This window comes from Capsicum annuum, chromosome 11 (assembly GCF_002878395.1).
Source record: "Capsicum annuum cultivar UCD-10X-F1 chromosome 11, UCD10Xv1.1, whole genome shotgun sequence".
In the NCBI taxonomy this organism is placed as follows: Eukaryota; Viridiplantae; Streptophyta; class Magnoliopsida; order Solanales; family Solanaceae; genus Capsicum; species Capsicum annuum.
The window spans coordinates 56,009,793-56,032,249 of record NC_061121.1 but is presented as its reverse complement, the minus strand read 5'-3'; the positions used below and the strand labels follow the sequence as shown (position 1 = coordinate 56,032,249).

The window sequence follows — 22,457 nt, the reverse complement described above, 5'->3', positions numbered from 1 at the left end:
TTCCGGGATAAGTTATCTCAAATATTAACAACCAAATAAGTGAAACAAATTTTTATCCCAAGATTATTATTTTATCCCGGGATTATTTACATCCAAACCGCAAACCAAACGACACCTTTTGGTATTAATAATACGTTTATCTACCAAAAATAGTTACTATTTCCTTATGAGAATAGATACAGTTCTTATGAGTACCTTTTCTATTTACTTTTTCCTGTCACATTTTGATTTGACACATTTATTAAAAGAATAATTATTGACATGAGTATTTTACCATACTATCTCTATTAATTGATGTTTAGTATCATGTCATGAAAATTAATGTTATGGGTAAAATAAAAAAATTCATTTGGTCTTTTCTTGATATGTTAAAAGTGGTATGTAAAAATGGAAATTCATTTTAAAAATAAGTGATAAGTAAAAACTAACCGAGGGAGAATGAGGTAACGTGTAACTTTTGATATATTATGTTGGTTAGTGAGATTACTCTATCACTTAACAATACTCCGATAAAATAAAATGAAGTTAATAATAAGAAATGGATTTACACTGCACCTAATTGGGTTCCAATGGTTAACAAGTATTCTGATCTGGGAATAAATTAAAATAGAGCAGTTAAATGTCAACTCCAAAATACAAATGGGAAACATTAATCTATGCCTAACTCAACAACAGTTTCTTTGGTGGATGAAAGATGTTCTTTTGATTTATATACATCATTAGTATAAGTAATATTTACACGGAAGTTGTCCAAATTAAAGAATACTTATCTCTACCTCCTGAGGTAGTGGTAAGATTTGTGTATACTTTACTCTCTCCAAACTTTACTTGTGAAATTTCATTGTGTTGTTGTTGTAAGTCTCTTGAAAATGTAAAATTTATACAACAACAACAAACCCAGTGTATTCCCACCTAGTGGGGTCTGGGGGGTAAGATGTACGCAGTCCATACCTCTATCTCTAAAGAAGTAGAAAGGCTATTTCCGATAGACCCCCAGCTCAAGGCACGAGATACCACACCAACACATAGTAAAGCACAGAAGCAGATTACATAACATAAATACGGCACCCATAAGTAATACAAAACAGAGGAAAGCAGAGGAAAGCACACAGATTCGTAATAAAACATGGAACACGGAATACGGAATCATAGCAGGAATAAAAACCCCACCAAGTAATTCCCTACACTAGCGACCCAAAACTGGCCCTAGTCCTCTGCCCTAAATTATAAAATGTAAAATTTATAATTTTAAAAATAAAATTCATTACCTACTGCAACAAATAAAATATATTTGACAATGTAAAAGTTTCTTGCACTTCCAACTATACAGGGTAGACCAGCTTGGGGCGACTGGTTCATCCGAACTCCTTCAACGAAAATTTATGTTGTTTGTACATGATTAAAATTAGTATTTATGTATATAAAGTAAATGTTGACATCCTTCAAGTAGTTCGTGTGTTCATCTATTGAATATTATTAATCTCGTTAGTGAAAATTATGATTCCTCTATTGGAAATATAACTTAAATGGAGATTCAAACATATTGTAACTGGTCAGTAAACCTTTGGCTCATCAATAAGGAAGGTTGTGTAAAAAACAAAGTAGATAATATTAAGCCCAAAGCTGATCAATCAGCCAGTTAAAATTATTCTGTGACACACCACATTGTTGTTCAATAATACATGCATTTACAATATCAAAATGCAAAGTGAAGAAAAAAGACCATGAAACACAATTATAATTGGTTACATGAAAGTTGAAAATTTTACACCAAGTTTAGAGTGAAATAGAAGGGTTAAGTTTGAAGTCAATATTCCAGAGCTCAAAAGATCCATTCACAAAATCATAGTGTCCTCCTTTTAGTGCAATGCTTTTCTTCACCACAGCTTCTCTCACAAACGGATATGTCAATAAATTGCCTAGTGATACATTCACAGCCTCCTGCTCCACATCAGACAAAAATTTGATATTACTACATTTATATATATATATCTCAAATGTTAGTTTTACTCCCACTGCTCATTCCATGTGATATACTTTGAGTCTGACTGAGCCTTGTATTTAACAAAGAAATACTTTTGAAATTTGTGAATTAAAATAAGTCAAAATATTTGCAAAAAAAGAGCTAAAATTTTGAGTTTATGGATGCTAAACTTTTAAAAGGTCAATTTTACTAGATTCCAGAAAATAGTTATGCGGATAATTTAACACAAATACAAGGTATGAACCAAAGATATTGGGGCTCTGCTAGTGCCGAACCCATAAGTTTCACGGTGTTTTCGTACTTTGATTTTATATGGCTATAAATTATCTCATTAAGAGTAAAATGAAATGTTTAAAGCAAATTTATATTTAAATATAAAAAGATATCATATTTTTGAAAAAACTTCTAAAAAGAAAAGTGCATCACACAAATTGAGAAACGAAAAATATTAGTTATCTACTCCCTCCGTTTTAAAATAATTGGCCCTTTTTTACTTGATACTCCTCTTAAGAAAGTATTTATTAGAAGTTTATTTTACCAAATTAGCCTTATTAATGATGCTTTGAAAATATAATTTGAGTAAATATACTTTGTTTAGTCATTTAATATTGAGGGTAACATTACAAGAACATAATAGGGCTAACTAAATTAAAACAAATATTTTTAAAAAGAGAGTTAACTAAAACGAAACGGAGGAAGTAAGAGGAAACATTTATACCTTCTCCAATTTAGTGCATTGTTCAGCGGGATCCAAATTGCAGCATTCTGCCTTTACCTTTGCCTTGGCTGTTAAACAGATTTTCACCCATTCTTCAATGAAATCACTGCAGAGTTTCATGTAGTCAAAGTATAAGACCTTGGGATATAAATTTTTTCCCTCTCTCTTTCATATAAGAGTACCAATTTACTCAACAATCTTTGATCAGCGCTTCTATTCTGGACATACCATTGAGAATAATTATTTCATATTCTTCAAAGGAAATTAAAAATAAAAAAGAAAGCATATGAAAGTACAATGATATTAATGTATTCAATTTTACTAGAATAGTTCCAAGTACATTTCAATTTCAGCAGCTTCAATAACAGATTTGACTGACTGGAAGTGGATGATTTTTGAAACCATAGTCTTACTCCTCTTATTTTTTTTCTCACTTAAATTAATAATTAATGATCATTTGCATTCTTCAAGTACTGAGGATAAAATTGGGGAAAACATATATTGTAATTAACATTTTCTTCACTTCGTAAAAATAGCAAATACTATTTTGTTTATCTAAATTTAAATGATACTTTTCACTTATCAAGAGCTTATTTAGTGACTTATCTTTAATGTCAAATTGAATTAGTTAACTTAATTTTTTAATTATAATTAAAATATTAAAAAGTACATAAAAATAACTATAAATTATCGTTCTTCTTATTCTTACTAGATATCAATCTTACTAGACGTCAACCGCGCACGGGTTCAATATATATTTTTTTATCTCAATTTATGTGATACAAATGGAATTTAAATAATCACTCATTAAAATTATTTAAATTTTTAATTATTGTGATTTATTATATTTTTTTTTCTATTCCAATTTAAGTGATATAATTTCGAGAGTCAGCCAAATATTTTATATCTTTTAATTTTTTTTAAGTAGTTAATTATGTGATTTATGATGTTTCTTTACATAATTTTTCAATAAGGCTCTCTCCGTCCCAGTTTATGTGGCACAAATAAAATTTCGACTGTCAATTAAATTTTTTTTTATATATATTTTTTATGTTAAGTTCTTAATATTGTTATTTACAATACATCATTTCAAATAATATATGTTACTTATGTCTTCCTTTGTCTCATCCCAATTTATGTGACACTAATATAGTCAATTAAATTTTTTATGTTGACATATCATTTTGTGTCTATTTTACTTTTTTTTAAAATATTATTAATTTTTTAATGCTTAGATAATCATAATAATTAATAAGGAGTGATATAGTAAAATCACGATTGAAGCAGTGAAGCGGACATACATTAAATGACTCATAATAATTTATTAGGAATGATATAAAAAAATTACTATAAAAAATAGATGTGAAAAAAATTTAAGCGGGCCTCATATAATATGTCAAGTTAATTTAAAACATCAATAGTTAATTTATTATTTTTTTATTTATTTTATTTTTTATTAAATGTTATTTCTTAATACTTCGATATCTTATAATAATTAGTTACAGATGAAATAGAAAATTACGCTTGAAGCAGACATATCATAAATGTCTATTTTATTTTTTATTAACTATTATTAATTTTTAATACGTAAATAATATATAATAATTAATTAAAATTAATATAATAAAATTTGACGACCTTCGCGTGCGTTCTTCACTCTTCTATATATTATTATATTATTACATTTATTAGACTGTCAATATGAAATATTTTAGAACATTGACTAAAATTCCAATAGTTTAAAACAAACAAAAAATATTACTACCAAAATTTTGGAGGGCAAAAGTATATTCCACATGCATTTAACTTTTAAATAGAGTTGACTTATATGAGCACCACCCGTGAATTACTCAAGTGAATTGATCATCTTTTGAATTATCAGCAACTTTCTAATAAGGTGACTATTCGCTTATTGATAAGGCCACTTTCATTATCGCAAATTTATTTAATTACTCCCTTCATTTTGTATTAGTTAGCCCTATAAACTTGAGATAATCATTAAAAAAAATATTTATAAGGAATTTATTTTATTAAATTAGTTTTATTAATTATACGTTGAAAATATAAATTTAAATATATATAACTTGTTTAATCATTTAATGATAAAAGTATTATTTAAAGAACATATTAAAATAATCTTGATTTCATTAAATAATAATTAAATTAAAATAAATATTTTTAGAAAGAGAGTTAACTAAAATAAAATGGAGAGTATTTCGAAAAAAAAATAAAATAACCAACCTGTTAGTGGACCCATCATCGGGAATAGACATAAGTCCTTTAATACCTCCACAACAGCTGTGTCCAATCACCAAAATATTCTCCACCTACAATTTTTATTTCTTTTTATATTCACAAAACTCCAAATAAATTGGAGACAAAGAAAAAGTAGAAAAAGTACAGGCAATTAATAATTTATATATCTACTTTGGGAAATATATCTACGTTGGGAAAAGTTATGATTTCCATCTCAAACTATATACAAAAATCTAGGTCATACTCAAACTATTATAGTGATCTATTACATATTTATATTATATAAAAGTGAAATTATTATCTCTCCGTAATACTCATTTCTACGCTTATTTCTTACACTCAATTTAGGCGCGTCTAGCCTTTTGAAACTCCAAAATAAACGTTTAAAAACATTAAAAAATCATACTTCCTCCGTTTCGGAATAAGTGAATTGTTGGGTATTTATTGATGTTTCAAAATAAGTGAATCATTGAATTTTTTTTTCAAATTTGCTCTTATTAATTGACAACCAATTAACTTTTGAAAAGGTATTACAAGGTCAACTTTTTTTGAGGGGAGTAAAAATAAAAAGTTGTGTTAAATTTATGTTTTTAATATTTTTTTAATATGTGTGTCAAAATCCAACAATACATTTATTATGAAACGGAGGGAGTAACTTTCAATTCCCAATGGATATATTCAACAATATCCTTTATTTAAGTCATGGGGCTCCAAACTAAAGAATCCTAATTCCCAAATTTGTCATCAAAAATCAAAACTGAAGATCATTTGTTTGAAGAATTGTAACTAAATCTTTTTAATCATTCGATTTCTTGCTATATTGCGAGAAAATACAGTTCTTTTATCTTAATTTTGTTGAAATTTTGATAATTATTTCTTCCCTCAAGTGTTTGTTCAACCTCTCTTAAAGCTTGTTTTCTTAATTAAGGTATTTTCATGGCTAAGTGTATTTCTTCCTCATCTTTTTTAATGGTGATTGATAACTAAACATGGAGATGATCTGTCGAGATTCGTTAAAAGAAAAAAAAAGTTTCATAGAAGTGCTAAGAAATTGTATAGGAAAATGAATTAGTATTTCTATCTTTACTTATTCACTTATATTTTAATTAGACGTTTTAAAAAAGTAATAAATAATAAAGTAATTTTAATATATAAATATAATATTTTAAAATATATTAAATAATAAATAATATTTTAACAGATAAAATAAATATTATTAGATAGTATTTATTTTTGATACAACGAGCAAATAAAAATAAATGAGAAAGTATATGTCAGAGTGTCGTGGACTAGTAGTAATGTGTAAGTTAACGAGAATTTTATTTATCACTTTGCATGATTTATCCTCTTACTACGACACCTTTTACATGTTTTTTATTCTGAAATTTCTTTTATTTAGATTATAACTAGTGTACGTGTCCGCGCGATGCGCAGATAATATTAATTTTTAAAAGTCATTTCATATTAAAATGTCTTGTTTAAATCATGTAGAGTGAAATATTCGGGTTGGGTCGGATTAGAATTGGGTTAAATTAGTTGGATCGGATTAGGTTTATTTAAGGGGCCATTAATTAAATAGAAAAATTAAATTAAACACGTGACATCACTACAGGACGAGTGGAGTACACTCCACTAATTAAACTTGGGCATTAGTTTGAGATAATAATTTAACTTTTAAATAGTATAGGTATATAATAGATCACTATGATAATTTAAGTGTGATCTAAATTTTTTGTATATAATTTGAGGTGGAAATCATGACTTTTTCCTATCTACTTTCTTAAAGGCTGAAGTTACGTTAAGAATTGATGTAATTCATATGTAGATTTTGATTTCCACTTGTTATACATGTTTTTGTTTAATTCACATGCAACTCCAAATACAAAGGAACAAGGACAAGTATAGGCAATTATAAAATTTATCAAAATGTTAAATGATTGTTACTAATCCCTACTTACTTAAGACTGAAGTTATGAGTTGATATAATATAATGCATAATTTGGTTTCTACCATGCACATGGAACGTACAAAGGTACAACAGTTTGAAGCAAAATTTAAAAAGGTTTAACACCAAAATAGTTAGAATACAAGCACATGCGGATTAAAGGAATTCAAGTTGAATTATCATAGCTAATTCTAAATTTATTATAGTTACAGAAATCGTGAATCTTAAAATTTGAATATGTTCAGAATGTGGTGGAATGCTTTATCATTTTTTTTTCTAATATTGTCCTTACTATATAAAGTATTTAATAAAGCTATTAATAAATACTTTTTTAGGAATGTGATAAGTCAAACATTGATCAAATAAACTAACATTGATCAAATAAACTAAAAAATGAAATGGAGGAAATAGTAATTTCAAGCTTTCTTATTGTATCAAGTGTAAGTTTAATTTGTTAGAATGATATTTGCAAATCCCCATTTTATACAATTTTATTGTTAGTTTAGTGAACTACTCCAATAGTGAACGATTACATTATTGGAATTGACTTAACTTACAACTCATGATAAAAAAGAAGAACATAATTATCACATTTGCTCTTGGACCTGATTTATTACCTAATGACACTATTTATTGTTAATAAAAATTTCAATATTTTATTTATTTTCTTAATGTACAAATAAACGTATCATTATTTGTATGCTAAGTAGATATAAGATGAAATTAATGCAATTCTAATTTTACCTACTAATTCTTTTAACTACTCATCGAATCATTCTTAATTAGATAAAAATATATTACAAAATTCATTGGTTATATAAATATATGAGGTTTTTTAAAATTTAATTTTGATTTTTGTAAATTTAGTGATACTGTCTAAATTCATTTATTGAGATATTAATATAAATGACCGCACAAAGCGCAAATAATTTCACTAGTTTATGGAGAAAAAAGAATTGAAAAAGTCTTTAGCAATTAGAAGAATAAAATCACATACTTAAATAAAAATAACTACTCATAACTCATACCTAGAGTTGTCAATACGGGTCGGCCCAACCCATCCGGACTAGCCCACAAGGGCTTTGAGTTTGACAGACCATGCTGGGCTAACACATCAAAATGATGGGTCAAAAAACACTAAGCCCACAATATTACTCTGTGGGCTGCGGGCCTCACGGGGCAACCCACTTTTAAAAAATTAATATTTTATAATTTACTTTTAAAATGTTAATAAACATAAATATTACCAGACAATATTACACAGTGTTGATACTTGTTAATCAAGTCTCCAACACCCCAAAAAAATACTCCTAATTGAGAAATTAAATAACTTTTGGCATGATATTCTTCAAACCAAATAAAAATACTAATAAGCAATCTAAATAGTTGCATGTATTTGACTTACGGACCGACTCACGGGCTATTCCAATCCATATTACTCAAGCCCCATGGGCCACGAGTTTATCCGGACCGGGCTAAAAAGGTTTGTTCTTAAATGAGCTGCAAAAACTGAAGTCTAACTTCATCAAATTACAGGTTGGGTCGGACCGCACCAACGGACCTGACCCATATTGACGGCTATATTCATACCTCTTCAACTTATACTCTTAATAATATTCATAACTCCCACTTTTAATCTTCATAACCTTCCAAAATTTAATTCGTAAATTTATGAAAACCTTATGAAATTCCTCCACTTTTCCTATATAAACTAATGTTTTGTTTCAAAAAATTCGCTTTCTAAGTCTTTCTTTTTCTTCTTCTTTACTTTACCATATATAAGGGTAAGGAAAAACATGAAAAAAATGTAAATCATCACATCATATATTACTTTCCCGTGAAGAATCATGATTGTCAAAGCTGTATAAAAAATTTATAGGTAGGAATATTTCTTTTAATATTTTAAATTGTATTCCTCTCATTTTAATTTATACAATATTTCTTTAGAGCTAATTTATTTGATTATTTTTTTAAACTAAATTGCATTAGATGAATTCAAGACCAACCAAATCAAAGTGCTAAAATATCAATTAAGTTATGAGTTCTTAAGTGGTAAGAATATTCTTTTAATTTCTTTATTTTAATTTTGCTCACATAAAAGTTACAAATTTTAATTTTAGGTATTTAAGATTTGAAAAATTCATTTAAGTTTGTTTAGAGTAACTAACAATATCATATAAGTATATTCTTAATTTCTTCCTGTAGGAATGAAGAAAAAAGATGAACAAAATAAAATAATTGAGGAAAATGAGAAGCTAATGAAGTTACGGGGGTTATAAAGACAAAACAATGCATCCTATTATCAACTTTGAGAAAAGTGCAATAGCGTCACCAACAACAAAAGAGTGTTACTTAAAATTTTCATGTTGATGCTTGACCCATGTTTTCACAAACATATATAAATATTATTCAACAAAAGCAATTATAGTTTTTTCTACCTTATGAATAAATTGATATAAGTTTCTTTTACTCGAAATGAGATTTATTTTATTATAATGTTCTTTGTGGCTAGAATTAATTAAGTTCAAAAATATTATTTGCAGAAACTTATGATTATTTATTGTTATTATGAAATATTTCTGTTATTATAAAATCTTCTCTTCGATTGATTTTTATATATTTTGAGACATATATTAATTAAATATATAGCTTTTTTAAAGTTTAATTATATGCATGATTGAATAAAAATTTATAGTGTACGAATTCTTAAGATATATCTACATAATCTATGAAAACAAATTTAAAGCATTAAGTTTAATTTAATTGCATTTGATTTTTTTCTGAAAAAAAAAATAAAACACATTCTTTACACTTGAGTATTAAAATTTAAATTTTTTATGTATTTAATAAAAATATTTATTAGCGTGCGAAGCTAGACTCTTTTCACTAGTAACATAAATATGGGAAGAAAGTAAAAAAGGCATCTCTTCAATTGAATTAATTAGGTAGCTTTGGACCAATGGATCATGAAATGGCAGACTAAATGACACTTTTTTGAGTTCTTGCCCTCATTAATTAACTGTCACATAGAATAGTACTGCTAATTAAGGATAAAATGAGCTACATTTATTAACTAATGGACTAATATAATTGAGCAGACGTGTAAAAATTAATTTAAATTGTCATACAGGTGTATAAAAATGACTGACCTTCAAGTGGACAACTGCATATTCTACTGCTGCACCTACCCCAGAATATTTTGTCTGTAATGTATAACAAAACATAAGGGCTTAAATAGTGTTGTCAATTAGAATAATAACGTGAAAAAGTACAGTGAAAAAGTACAGGATAAATAATAATGAGTTAAAGATGCGCCCCACTGTAACATACATGTTTCAGAATCTGTAATTGAACTGCGAATATTAATGAAAACTTTATGCCATACATATCCACATCATTGATCTCTTTTACTTTTGTTTCATTCCATTCTTTTCGAATTTTGATTCTTGTTGATAAAGTCTGCAGCATGGTACTACATTGCCTTACTTCTATTGTGGCAGAGATTACAAACTTATTTGTATATCCAAATTAGAATTATCAGTTCTATACTTATATAGTTCGAATTGAAAACAGTAAATTGGGTGTCACCGCCTAATATCGGTCATCAAAATATATGTGGTATACACTGACTCAGCTTTTGGGTCCTCTCATGTTTTATTACCACGAGGCACTACTAAAAATTAGTAACTATTTTTCCTTTGAAATTCCTTACTGAAAATTGTACAATGGCTAATTTACCTATTCCCACATATATTATGATTTGATTAAATTAGTGGGAAAAAAAATAGTAGTGTACAAAATTAGAAAGCTTAATTTCCAGTGTTTCAGGAAAAATATATTTTTCACCATGCATTTTTATAGTGAGATGATTCAACGAAAAATGGGTGGGAAAATTTTGTTTCATAGCATAAATTTCCGATAATATAATGGGGAAACGTCTTGTGGGCTTCAACACACCTCAAAAGTTAAATTCAATTATTGATCCCACCTTTGCATATATGACCTCAAATTTTGTCCTCTAATTTTAACGTGTCATTTGGCTAAAACAAGTTTGGCAACAAACTCCTTTAGCATTCACCAAATAGCAATTTGTAGGCTAGCTGCAACAATAGTTTGGTGATGGTGGTGGGGAGTGAAATGTCATTTAGGATAACTCTTGAATGAAATTAATTACATGACGAAAAAAACAAGTGGATATTACTATATTTTTTTAGTACTTTTTCTTTGGATAGAAAGATAGTAAGATAGTAAAAAATGAATCACCTGGTCATAAGGAGGGACCATGTTGGCAATGTTACGGACAACAAAAGCTTCCCCTGGTTGAAAGTTGAGAATGTGGGATGGGCATACTCGAGAATCCGAGCAGGCAAATACCAAGAACTGCACGTAATTTAATACCAATTATACATGAAAGTTCCTAAGCAAGTACCAATTAACGTGCCTTAAACGCCATCACTATAATCGTGCAGTCCAAAAAATAAAATTAAGCTCAACATTGGGGAACAATTCACATTGTGCACGCACGGCAAGTATTGACATTGATTTACATAAAATATTTTGGACAAAAAGGGGGGTCATGATTCTTGCCGAACATCTTGCTAGAGAGATTTGAGATCTTTTTGTAATTTTTTGTTGGTGGAATGTACACCAACTTGTTTTATTAGTAGGGGGTTGGGGGTGGAGGGGAATGACACCATGGTAACAAGTCATGGTTAAGAATAATTATTACTTTTTCGTCATTCCATCTTATTAAAAATAGTTATTTCAAATTATTTGTTAATTTATAAAGTCAAAAGAGAATTAATTAATTTTTTTTATTCTATCCTTACGATTAATTTTATTAGAAAGTGTAACAAGTTTGTAAAGTTTCAAAAAAAAAAAAAATTCTTTAAAATAAATTGGTAAAATCATCCTTCATATTTAATGTTTTAAAGGGCATGTAAAAGGAAAATTCAACTAACTTCGGAGGGGAGTAGTATGAATTACCTTAGGGCTCTGACCTTTGGCAAGCTGTCCATACAAGTCTGGGTTTTTCCTATAAATAAAATATAAAAATAAGGTTAGGAATTTAAAATTATTTAGCGTGATTATTTTTGTCATAAATATCTACTAAAAACTAACTAAAGAAGGTTTTCAAATTAGAAAGATTCTTTATCTTTGACTAGACCATTTTTTTAAACATCATACCATACGTATTTGCTTTAAATAAACTTAAAATTATCTTTAAAAATAATGTTTTTTCTGTTACTCTACATCACTATCAATCCAACTTTAAAATTTAAAGATAACTGTCAAATGTAAAATATTTATATAACTCATATATAATACATATATAATCATCTATAATCAATATAGAATTTATGTATCCTGACTAAAAAAAAAATAAACATTGAATCCAGTGAACTATTTGGGTAACGATATAGTTGTCAATCGTAAAATATTTATATAACTCATGTATAACACGTTTATAATCATCTATAACCAATATAAGTAATAATTTATGTATCCTTACTAAAAAAAAAAATAAGCATTGAATCCAGAGGACTGTTTGGGTAACTATCCTTTCCTTTTAGCTAATCTTTTATGTGCAAGACGTGCCGTATTCTACTCCACAAATTTGAAGGTCTTTTGCTCAATCGATGTAGGACCATGATTTTATAAAAGAAAAAATAGTGGGCATAATATATTAATTTGAAGGTCTTTTTCTCAATTTAGGACCATGACTTTATACAAGAAAAACAGTGGGTATAATCTATTAATTTGAAGGTCTTTTTCTCAATTTAGGACCATGATTTTTATACAAGAAGAAATAGTGGGACATATTGCTAGGACCTTCAATGATCTGAGATTCCACTATTTTCCAGACACTAGACATTTGGCAATCCACTCATGTCACTTTCGTTTTTAGAAGTACCAAAATCTTAGTTACTAATTCTTTTTACACTTTAACCTATTCAGATACTAAAAATAGATATATTTACTTCTAATTATCCTGATTGAAAAATCAAAAGACTATTTATTATTTTATATGTTTAAGTGATATGTAATAATTAAATTAATATAATAAAATTATCATTTTATATATTAGACTTTTTAAGAGATATATCAAGTCAATTAAAATATAAATAAGTAATTATAAGAATTGAGGGAATATTTTTTGTGTAACCTTTCTATTTTATTTGTAATGACAAGCTTTTATAGTTAGTTATACTTATACAACGAGAGACCACAAATTTTACAAATACTTTGATGTGTTAAAAAAAAGTAATTAAATTTCATATCCAATTCAACATTCTTCGTATAAAAAAGGCTAAAAAGGTAATATTAACTGTCAAAAAACGTATTATATTCTACGTGTTATTTCATGTTTAAAACTAATAACTTTTGCTTTCCATGCCACTATTTCTGGCAGGCCTATCCCTACGTAGAAATTCATTTAATCCCCCTTTTTTACTTGTTTATTTTGACATGTTAAATAATATTTATTCAATTTATAAAATTAATGAATAATTTATATATTTTTATTTATTTTATTTTTGATATTAAATACAATACATTATTCATTATATTTTTTTAAAAATTATTATATTTAAAGAGTGATATTTTTACTATATGTGTCAAGTCAACAAGGTATACGTATAAATTTAAAAATGAATAAATAGTTATGGATGGAGGAAGTACCATCAGTTATAAAGGGGGTTGACCAAATTACTTTTAGTTCTTTTCTAAAGAACTAACTCTAATATGACTAGAAAGAATAGTTTAGAGTGGAATTAGAATAAACCATTAATACCTTCTTTATACTATCATAATTATAAAATGACATGAATTCTATCAACAATAATGAAATCTCTGGAAGACATAGACATGTATACAGGATAAAAAATATAGACCACAATTTGGATTTTTAATTTTTTGGATTGAACTTACATATAAAAGAATTCGAGGGAGCAATAAGTTCCAATCACTAATAATTCAACGGAGTACCATTTTCATGGGTGAGTCAAACTTTCAACCTTCAGTAGCGGAAAACGAATAACCAATTTGAATCATGTCAGCTTATTATTCTCTGCTTCTAATTTTAACGATTGATTTAGCATTTTGATTTTTATTAAAAAATATATAATGTAATTTATTAAGCTACTTTATTTATATATCTTTTGACAAATAATCAATATTACAAAAATAATTGTTTAAATATTAAAAATATAAAAATTAAATTTTAATTATAAAATTTTAAAAATAATACTCTTCCGTTTAAAAAAGAATGACCTATTTGACTTGGCATAAAGTTTAAGAAAATAAAGAAACTTTTGAATCTTGTGGCCTTAAATTAAAGTTGTGTTAAATGTACTAAAATATCCTTTAATCTTGTGGTCCTAAATATGTCATGTGGAAAATTAAAATTAAAGTATTACCAAAAAAAGGAAGGCTCATTCTTTTTTAAACGGACTAAAAAGTAAAGTAGGTCATTCTTTTTTAAATGGAGAAAGTAATAATTTTTAAAATAGCTTTTAATCTTAATCAATAGTTAAAATGTGACAGAAAAAATACGTTTTAGAGCACGAATTTATAAATATGAAAAAGAAAAAAGAGAAAAAATAATTCTGGCCGCATATCCGAGAATGATGCAATTTTATGCCAGAAAGGTTCAGCCACCATTTTTAATGGCAAAGGACACAGTTCTTTTACGGAAAAGTAGTCGCTACTTCCTTCTACCAAATGTGACATCTTTTAATTTATAATAATATTTTAAAAAGTTATTAAAATTAATATTTAAAATAATTTTTAATATTTATATAATTATTATAAATTATTTTTATTAAAAATAAAATTTTAATTCTTTTATTTATAATAAATTAATATTTTTTTAAACGAACTAAAAATAAAATATATATACTATAACATGGACAAAGGCAGTAGTACTTTTTGGTTGTCGAAAAAAAAAAAAAAAGTAATAACCACTTGCTAATTTTTGGCTTACTCATATTTCTCCGCCTTGAAATGTGCAAATCCGGCTCGGATCTTCTCATCCGGGTCTGACTTTTTTCCTTCGACACCTTCTAGCTCCGCCGTCAATTGCCTTATCTTCGCGGCAGCTGCATCTTCCAGCTCATTCTTCTCACTACCAACCACAAAACCATAAAAAAACAAAAATTAAAGTACTTAATATACTTTTTTCTAAATAAAAATATATCCGAATTGCTTTCAGAAATCTCATAATAATAAGGATAAAGCGATTTCTAATGGTACAATTTTCATAACAAAAATTTATTAAAATAAAATAAAATAAAATAATTGACTCCGTGTGGGACCCACTGACAAAAAGACTGGGTCCATTACAATGGCGACAAAACAGTTAGGATTTCTCAAAATGGGACGATGAAATCATCATCTATCCTTTTTTATCGGAAACTGTGAAATTACGGATCAGGACAGAATTCAGTTCACTAATTACGTTATAGAAGCTACCAAAATCCTAAGTAGAAAGGACAGAAAATGAAATGAAAATTTTACTGGTACTACACTACTCTACCTGAGAAGCTTTTTCAGTCCTGCAATGGCTTCTTCATATGAATCTTCTGCCATTTTCGTAACCTACAAGTCAACAAAAACAGACAAAACAACATTAATCGTGTTTACAACAACGTTGCTACTCATCAAAATATTATGTTGTAATAATAATTTCACCAAAAACATCATATAATAATAAAATTGATAATCTCATATGATCATTTGATCTTAATTTATTTCGATAATTCTACATAAAAAAAAAAAAGGATTCAATCAAATGAATTAAAATACATTTTGAAAAGTTTGAAGAAATTGATCTAGTGTATGCTGTGAACAACAAAATTTTATTAAATGTGAATCCCTAAGAAATTGGGATATAAAATTTGTTGCAAAGAAAACATATACATAACCGAGAAAATTCAATTTGAATCAGAGAAGAATGGATCAAAAGTCGGAAATTAAAAACGCCAAAAAAAAAAAAAAAAGAATTCTATGAAGATTATGGAGATTTAAATATACCTCTCGAGCACTAGTTGAAAATAAAGTCATTTTTGATTGAGGAGGAGGATGGTTTATTTTCTTTTTTCCAGTATAAAGGAAAAACACACACCAATAAACAAACTCACGTTCTTTCTGTCGCATGTGGACGGTATTTAAAGAAAGGGGATTTAACCATGGTTAATTGAGAGGTTAATGTATGGTTAATTTTGATCTTGTGTGTGGATTGAAATTTGGATAATTGTTTATTTATTTTAGAGTTGAAAGGGAAAATTGTATTTAATTAGATTGAGATGATGAATATTCAACGCATGGAACATCACCCATTTGCAGTGCGGTTCTGGGAATGGGCCATTAGTTTCACTTTCTGTGTTGTCAATTAAAATCGTTTCTTATCTCAATTATGACCTTTTATAAATTTTAACTATTTCCTGCAATCAAATTCTATCATGCAGTGTTACTCGTTGGTTTCAATTTCCGTAAAATTATTTGACTAAACATGAACCTTAAAATAGAAAGATCTCTCCGTTTTATATTAATTGACTTTTTTTAAAAAAACTATTTATTTTAATTTAATTATTTCTTTTATAAAATTAAAAAAATATTATTATATTTTTTCGATACTATTCTTATCATTAATGACTAAATAAAATGTATAAACTTAAATTTTGTGAAATAGAAGGATTGCAGCTTGATAGCTTGCAATCAAGGAGAAAAAAGAAGATAAACGGAAGCTGAATTTTCATTATTCTCACATGAAGCTTTACAGTTATGAGTCTATTTATAGGCTTGAGTTAAGATGAGCTAACAATGAGTTAAGAAGTGAATCATGTATTCAGCTCATTGACCGCTCATTGTAACTAACTAATCATTATCTAATAACCTCTAACAATCTATACGGTTGACTCATCTATAGGCTAACTAACTAACTGACTAACTATCCTATCAGTTTTACACATCAATGGAATAGATAGTCGTATATATGTCAGTGTATGTAGTAGTCAAAACACTTCCCCTCAAGCTGCAGGGTGAAGAATGTTTAGCACACCAAGCTTGCTTAGTAAATGAGTATGTTGAGCAAGGTTCAGGCCCTTGGTAAGCAGGTCAGAAAGTTGATCACTGATTGAACATATAGAGCCTTAATCAAGCCATCTTTAATCTTGTCCCTGCTGAAGTGACAATCAATCTCAATATGTTTGGTTCTCTCATGAAACACAAGGTTGTTGGCCAATTGAATGGCTGAATTACTGTCACTGAAGACTGAAACAGGAAGGGTGACATGAACCCTGAGTTCCTGAAATAAACCAACCAACCAAGTAAGCTCCGCAACCGCTGAAGCCATACTTCTGTACTCAGCTTCAGCAGAACTCCTGGAAACAGTGTGCTGTTTTTTTTTATATCCATGATATTAGTGATTCACCAAAGTGAATGACATAACTAGTAACTGATCTTTTGTTGTTGGGGCAAACAACCCAATTTGAGTCACACCAGCAAGTTAGAGTAGTAGCAGGCTCAGCCTTGAACCAGATACCTTGACCAACAGAACCTTTAAGGTATCTGACCACCCTAGTAGCTACTTCCCGGCGAGATTTCTTGGGGTGTTGCATGCATTGGCTGAGAGTTTGAACAACAAAGTTAATGTCTGGCCTTGTAATAGTGGCATACATAAGTTTGCCAACAAGTCTTTGGTAAAGTGAAATGTCAGACATCAACTCATCATCTTGTGCACCTGTGGCATGATCATACTCAATTGAGGTTAACTTGACATTAGATTCTAGAGGGGTGATAGCCGGTTTAGAACCACTAAACCCTGTGTCAGCAATCAACTCAAGAATGTACTTTCTTTGGTTCAATATGATCCCTGATGCTGATCTTAAAACTTCAATGCCTAAAAAAATACTTGAGATCCCCTAAGTCTTTCATTTTAAACTGTTGATGCAAATTGATTTTTGTGGCATTGATTAATGATGCACTGCTCCTAGTAATTAGCAAATCATCAACATATACTAGCACTATAATAGTATCATTACCTTGATGCAAAGTGAATAGGGAATAGTCATGCACACTCTGGGTAAAACCAGCATCAAGTAAAGCATGAGTGAGCTTCAGATTCCACGGCCTAGAGGCTTGCCTAAGACCATACAAGGATTTGATCAACTTACACACCTTGTGCTTCCCCTGTCTTGTAAATCCTTCTGGAATTTCCATGTAGACTTCCTCCTCAAGATCCCCTTGGAGGAATGCATTATGCACATCTATTTGACGCAGATTCCAACCTTTAGATATAGCTACTGCAATCACACATCTGACTGTAACCATCTTAGCCACTGGTGAGAAGGTTTCATGATAATCTAAGCCCTCCTGTTGGCTATATCCTTTGGCCACTAATCTTGCTTTGAACCTTTCCACTTCACCATTTGCAAGATATTTGATTTTGTATATCCATTTGGAACCAACAGTATTCTTTCCTTTAGGTAGATCAACAGTGATCTATATGTTGTTAGCTTCTAAGGCCTGAATCTCTAACTTCATAGCTTCCACCCACCTTGCATCTTTTATAGCTTGTTTATAGTGCTGAGGCTCAGTCAAAGTGGAGAATTTGGTTAAATGGCATTGATAAGTAGTACTCAGATTTTTGTAAGACAGACTGTTGGCTAATGGATGTTTGCATCTCTGGTTTCTGGAAGTATCACCATAATCATGCATCCACACTGGTAGTCTGCTTATTCTTCTTGGTCTACTGGAAAAGGGTTGAGTTATGGAACAATTATCTTGACATGTTTCTTCATGAGTGGTGCCAGGTGAAGCTGCACCTGGTACTGTAGCATTAGAAATGCTTTCCTCCTCAATTGAAACTTCTTCAGTAATACTATCAGTAGCTGGCTCAGGAAATATTTCATTATCCGTGGGGATCAAGAAGTTAATGATATCTTCTTCAGATGAGGGAAATGCATTTTCATAAAACACAATATCTCTACTGACTAATAGTCCCTTTGAGGTGAAATCCAACATCAAATATCCCTTCTGAGACTCAAAATATCCCATCAATACTGCAGGTTTGGCTCTTTCTGTGAATTTATCATCTCTTGGAAGGATAGTGACATAGCATAAGCAACCAAATACCCTGAGATGAGATAGCTTGGGATCCTTGGAAAACATCAACTGAAATAGGCTCATACCACTCAGAACAGAAGATGGTAACCTGTTTATTAGATATACTGTAGCCTTTACACATAGTCCCCAATACTTAATGGGCAAGTGAGACTGAAACTTGAGTGCTCTGGCTATGTTTAATATATGTATGTGCTTCCTCTCCACAACTTTATTCTGTTGAGGAGTGTGAGGACAACTGGTCTGATGCAGAATGCCTAGGGACGGGAATAATGTCTTACATTGAGAGTTAATAAATTCAGTTCTATTATCAGATCTAATGGTTTTCACCACTATTTCAAACTGAGTTCTAATCATGGAAATGAATGTTTTAATGACCACTATGGCCTCAGACTTTAACAGCAATAGGTGCACCCAAGTGTACCTACTATGGTCATCTACCATAATCAAGAAATAACATTTGTTATCAAAAATAGAAGTTTTTTATGGACCCATAAATCCATGTGGATAAGTTCAAAACAAATAGAGCGTCTAGTAGTACTTGTAGAAAATGACAATTTTGTCTGTTTAGCTAGTGGACACACAGTACATTTATTCAACATATTTACATCACTAGGATTCTTCAAAATTTCCAAACACTTGAGAACCTGAGCAACAGGGTGTCCAAGTTTTTGGTTCCATAAGCTGCAACTGGAAGTTGAGACTTCTGCAATGAATCTGCAGGTTTTTGATCTGGACTGATTAGTATCTCATGTCCAACCACCTTTAAGAACATACAGTCCACCTCTTATTTACCAGTCCCCTTCACCTTGCCATTGAAGAGGTCCTGAAAGATACAAAAATCAGGACAAAAGGATACAAAGCATGAAAGCTCTTTGGTTATCTTATCAAAAAACAACAAATTGAGTTTGAAGTCTGGAACAAGTAGAATATCTTTGATCACATCATCTGCAAAAATATAAGCTTCTTCAGTGTGTGAGATTGTCACTTCATCACCTGTTGAGAGGTACAGCTTGTTCAAATGTTTAGAGTCTAATCTAGTACTTCTTTTGAATAAGCGTCTATGTGCAGACACATGATGTGTAGCACCTGAGTCTATAATCCACCTGTCAGGACATGCTTTGTACAAGAAACAAGTAGTAATGCCTGTCATATTTACTTGCTTCATATCTTTTGTATATTTGCTCAAAATGGTCATAATATGAGTGTACTTCTTCTTAGTGAATGTGTGAGGCTTGGCCAGTGGTCCCCGAGTCACTTCAGGACTAGAACTAGCAGTATCAACCTAACCAACTACCATAGTTGGAGCCTGAGAAGCCTTGTTACCAGTGTTGACAAAGTTGTTACCACCATTGTGTGTGGAGAAGTTGTTACTTCCAGTATTCTGTGATCTGAAGTTAGAGTTGTAGCCTTGTTTCTTCTTATTTTTCTAGTCATTTGGATACCCTACCAACTTATAACAAGTTTCTTTGGTATGACTCAAGAGATGACAGTAATCACACTTTCTGCCTTTATAGTTAGTGTTGCTTTGTCCAAAACCATAATTTTGATTCACTTGTATAGCAAGTGGTTCTGATATGTCATTTACAGTCATCATACAAGCTGAATGTTGGATTTCATCCTCTATAAGCATAGCATAAGCTTGGTTAAAAGTAGGAGTCACTCCCTTGAGCAATATCTGTCTTCTAGGTTGATCATAGGACTCATTTAGGCCACTTAAAAACTGTAAAAGTCTAAGTTGATACACATGATCTTAGTACTCTCTAGACTTAGGGAAATCACAACTAGGATTTGGCACTAGTACATCATACTCACTTCATAAACTCTTCAATATGGTAACATAAGTTGAGATTAAGTCTGTACCTTGAGAGTGCATATTAATTTCACGATGCAATTGATATATAAGCATACGATTCACCTTTTCATATCTCTTCTTCAAGTCTTCCCAAACTGCACAAGCATTCGTGGCATGAACAATTTCAGATAACAGACTTTCACTCACAGTGTTCATGATCCAGGAAAGCACAATTGCATTACATGTTTTCCACTTCTCATAAAGCTCTTCTCTATATGATTCCTTGCTGCAAGTTCCAGTGACAAATCCAAACTTTCTCTTCTCTAAGAGAGCAATACGCATCGATCGACTCCATAAACTATAATTTTTTAAACCAATTAACTTGATTGGAACAAGTACAACACTGGAACTATCAAATGCACCAATGAAAATTGGATCACTTTGATCACTTTTAGGCGTCATGACTGATAGGATGTAACTGCAATATAGATCGAAATTACGAAGAAGAAGAAACTGGAAAACAGAGATCAAAGATGTACAGAAATAGAGATCTCAAATTGCGCAGAGAATTTAGTAAAATGCGATTGAAAACACACTTAGTGTTGAGCTCGTGGCTCTGATACCATGTGAAATAGAAGGATTGCAGCTTGATAGCTTGCAATCAAGGAGAAAAGGAAGATAACCGAAAGTTGAATTTTCATTATTCTCATTTGAAGCTTTACAGTTATGAGTCTATTTATAGACTTGAGTTAAGATGAGCTAAGAATGAGCTAAGAAGTGAATCATGTATGCAACTCATTGACAGCTCATTGTAACTAACTAATCATTATTTAACAACCTCTAACAATCTATACAGTTGACTCATCTATCAGCTAACTAACTAACTGACTAACTACCCTATCAGTTTTACTCATCAATGGAACAGGTAGTAGTATATGTGTCAGTGTATGTAGTAGTCAAAATAAATTTATATTTTCAAAGTATAATTAATAAGGCTAATTTAGTAAAATAAATTGCTAATAATTTTTTCCTTAATGGGTATACCAAGTTTAAAGGGGCCAACTAATATGAAACGTAGGAAGTATATGATGTAAAACAAATTTTAGATATTCATGGTGATAAACTATATCATAAAATTGAATTAATTTTAAATATAGAAAAGTAACATTCTTGTTTTGTATGATGTAAAAGCTATTTAGAAACACGTGGCATTGAGAGAAGACACGCTGTAAAAGTTTTTCACAATACACAAGTACAGAGGCTATGAGAAGTCTCTCTCGAGTTAACGATAGTAAAAACGCCTTCTCATAAGGGATAAAGACTCAGTGAGCCATTACTTTGGGTGACATGGCATAAGGGATAAACATGAGATAAATTTATCAGGCCGCTCAGGTGCGTAGACAAAGTTGTATTAAGTTGAGAAGTACAAAAATATTAGCTGATTCACTAACGAATTTATTAGTGGTGCATCGATATAGATTTTAATCTTTGAGGACTCGAGTGTCAAATTCTAATTGGTCATGTGTGACCTATAAATAGTTTCCCTCCTCACTTAAAATCATCTGAACATTCACTCTCTTGCTCAGTGCATTCTTTGTTATTTACTACTTTTTCTCTAGCTTTGTGATAGCTTAAC

The 22,457-nt window shown here is 29.8% G+C and overlaps 1 protein-coding gene across 6 annotated transcripts in view; it reads right to left on the bottom strand.

The window, feature by feature from the left end:
- Positions 1 to 1,588: 1,588 nt before the first annotated feature.
- The window catches only part of LOC107847814 (carbonic anhydrase 2), a 45,035-nt gene continuing 24,166 nt past the window's right edge, over positions 1,589 to 22,457 (bottom strand). For 3 of the 6 annotated variants that reach the window (XM_047399663.1, XM_047399662.1, XM_047399664.1), the window contains one exon: positions 16,006 to 19,852. In XM_047399663.1, the coding sequence (XP_047255619.1) occupies positions 18,406 to 19,470 (1,065 nt within the window). In that variant the 5' untranslated portion in view covers positions 19,471 to 19,852 and the 3' untranslated portion in view covers positions 16,006 to 18,405. Of the gene's footprint in view, positions 1,942 to 2,702; positions 2,809 to 4,943; positions 5,030 to 10,052; positions 10,107 to 11,166; positions 11,284 to 11,889; positions 11,939 to 14,887; positions 15,029 to 15,439; positions 15,502 to 15,936; positions 19,853 to 22,457 lie in introns of those variants that run through there. The other 3 variants (XM_016692320.2, XM_047399665.1, XM_016692319.2) reach the window with 2 other exon arrangements.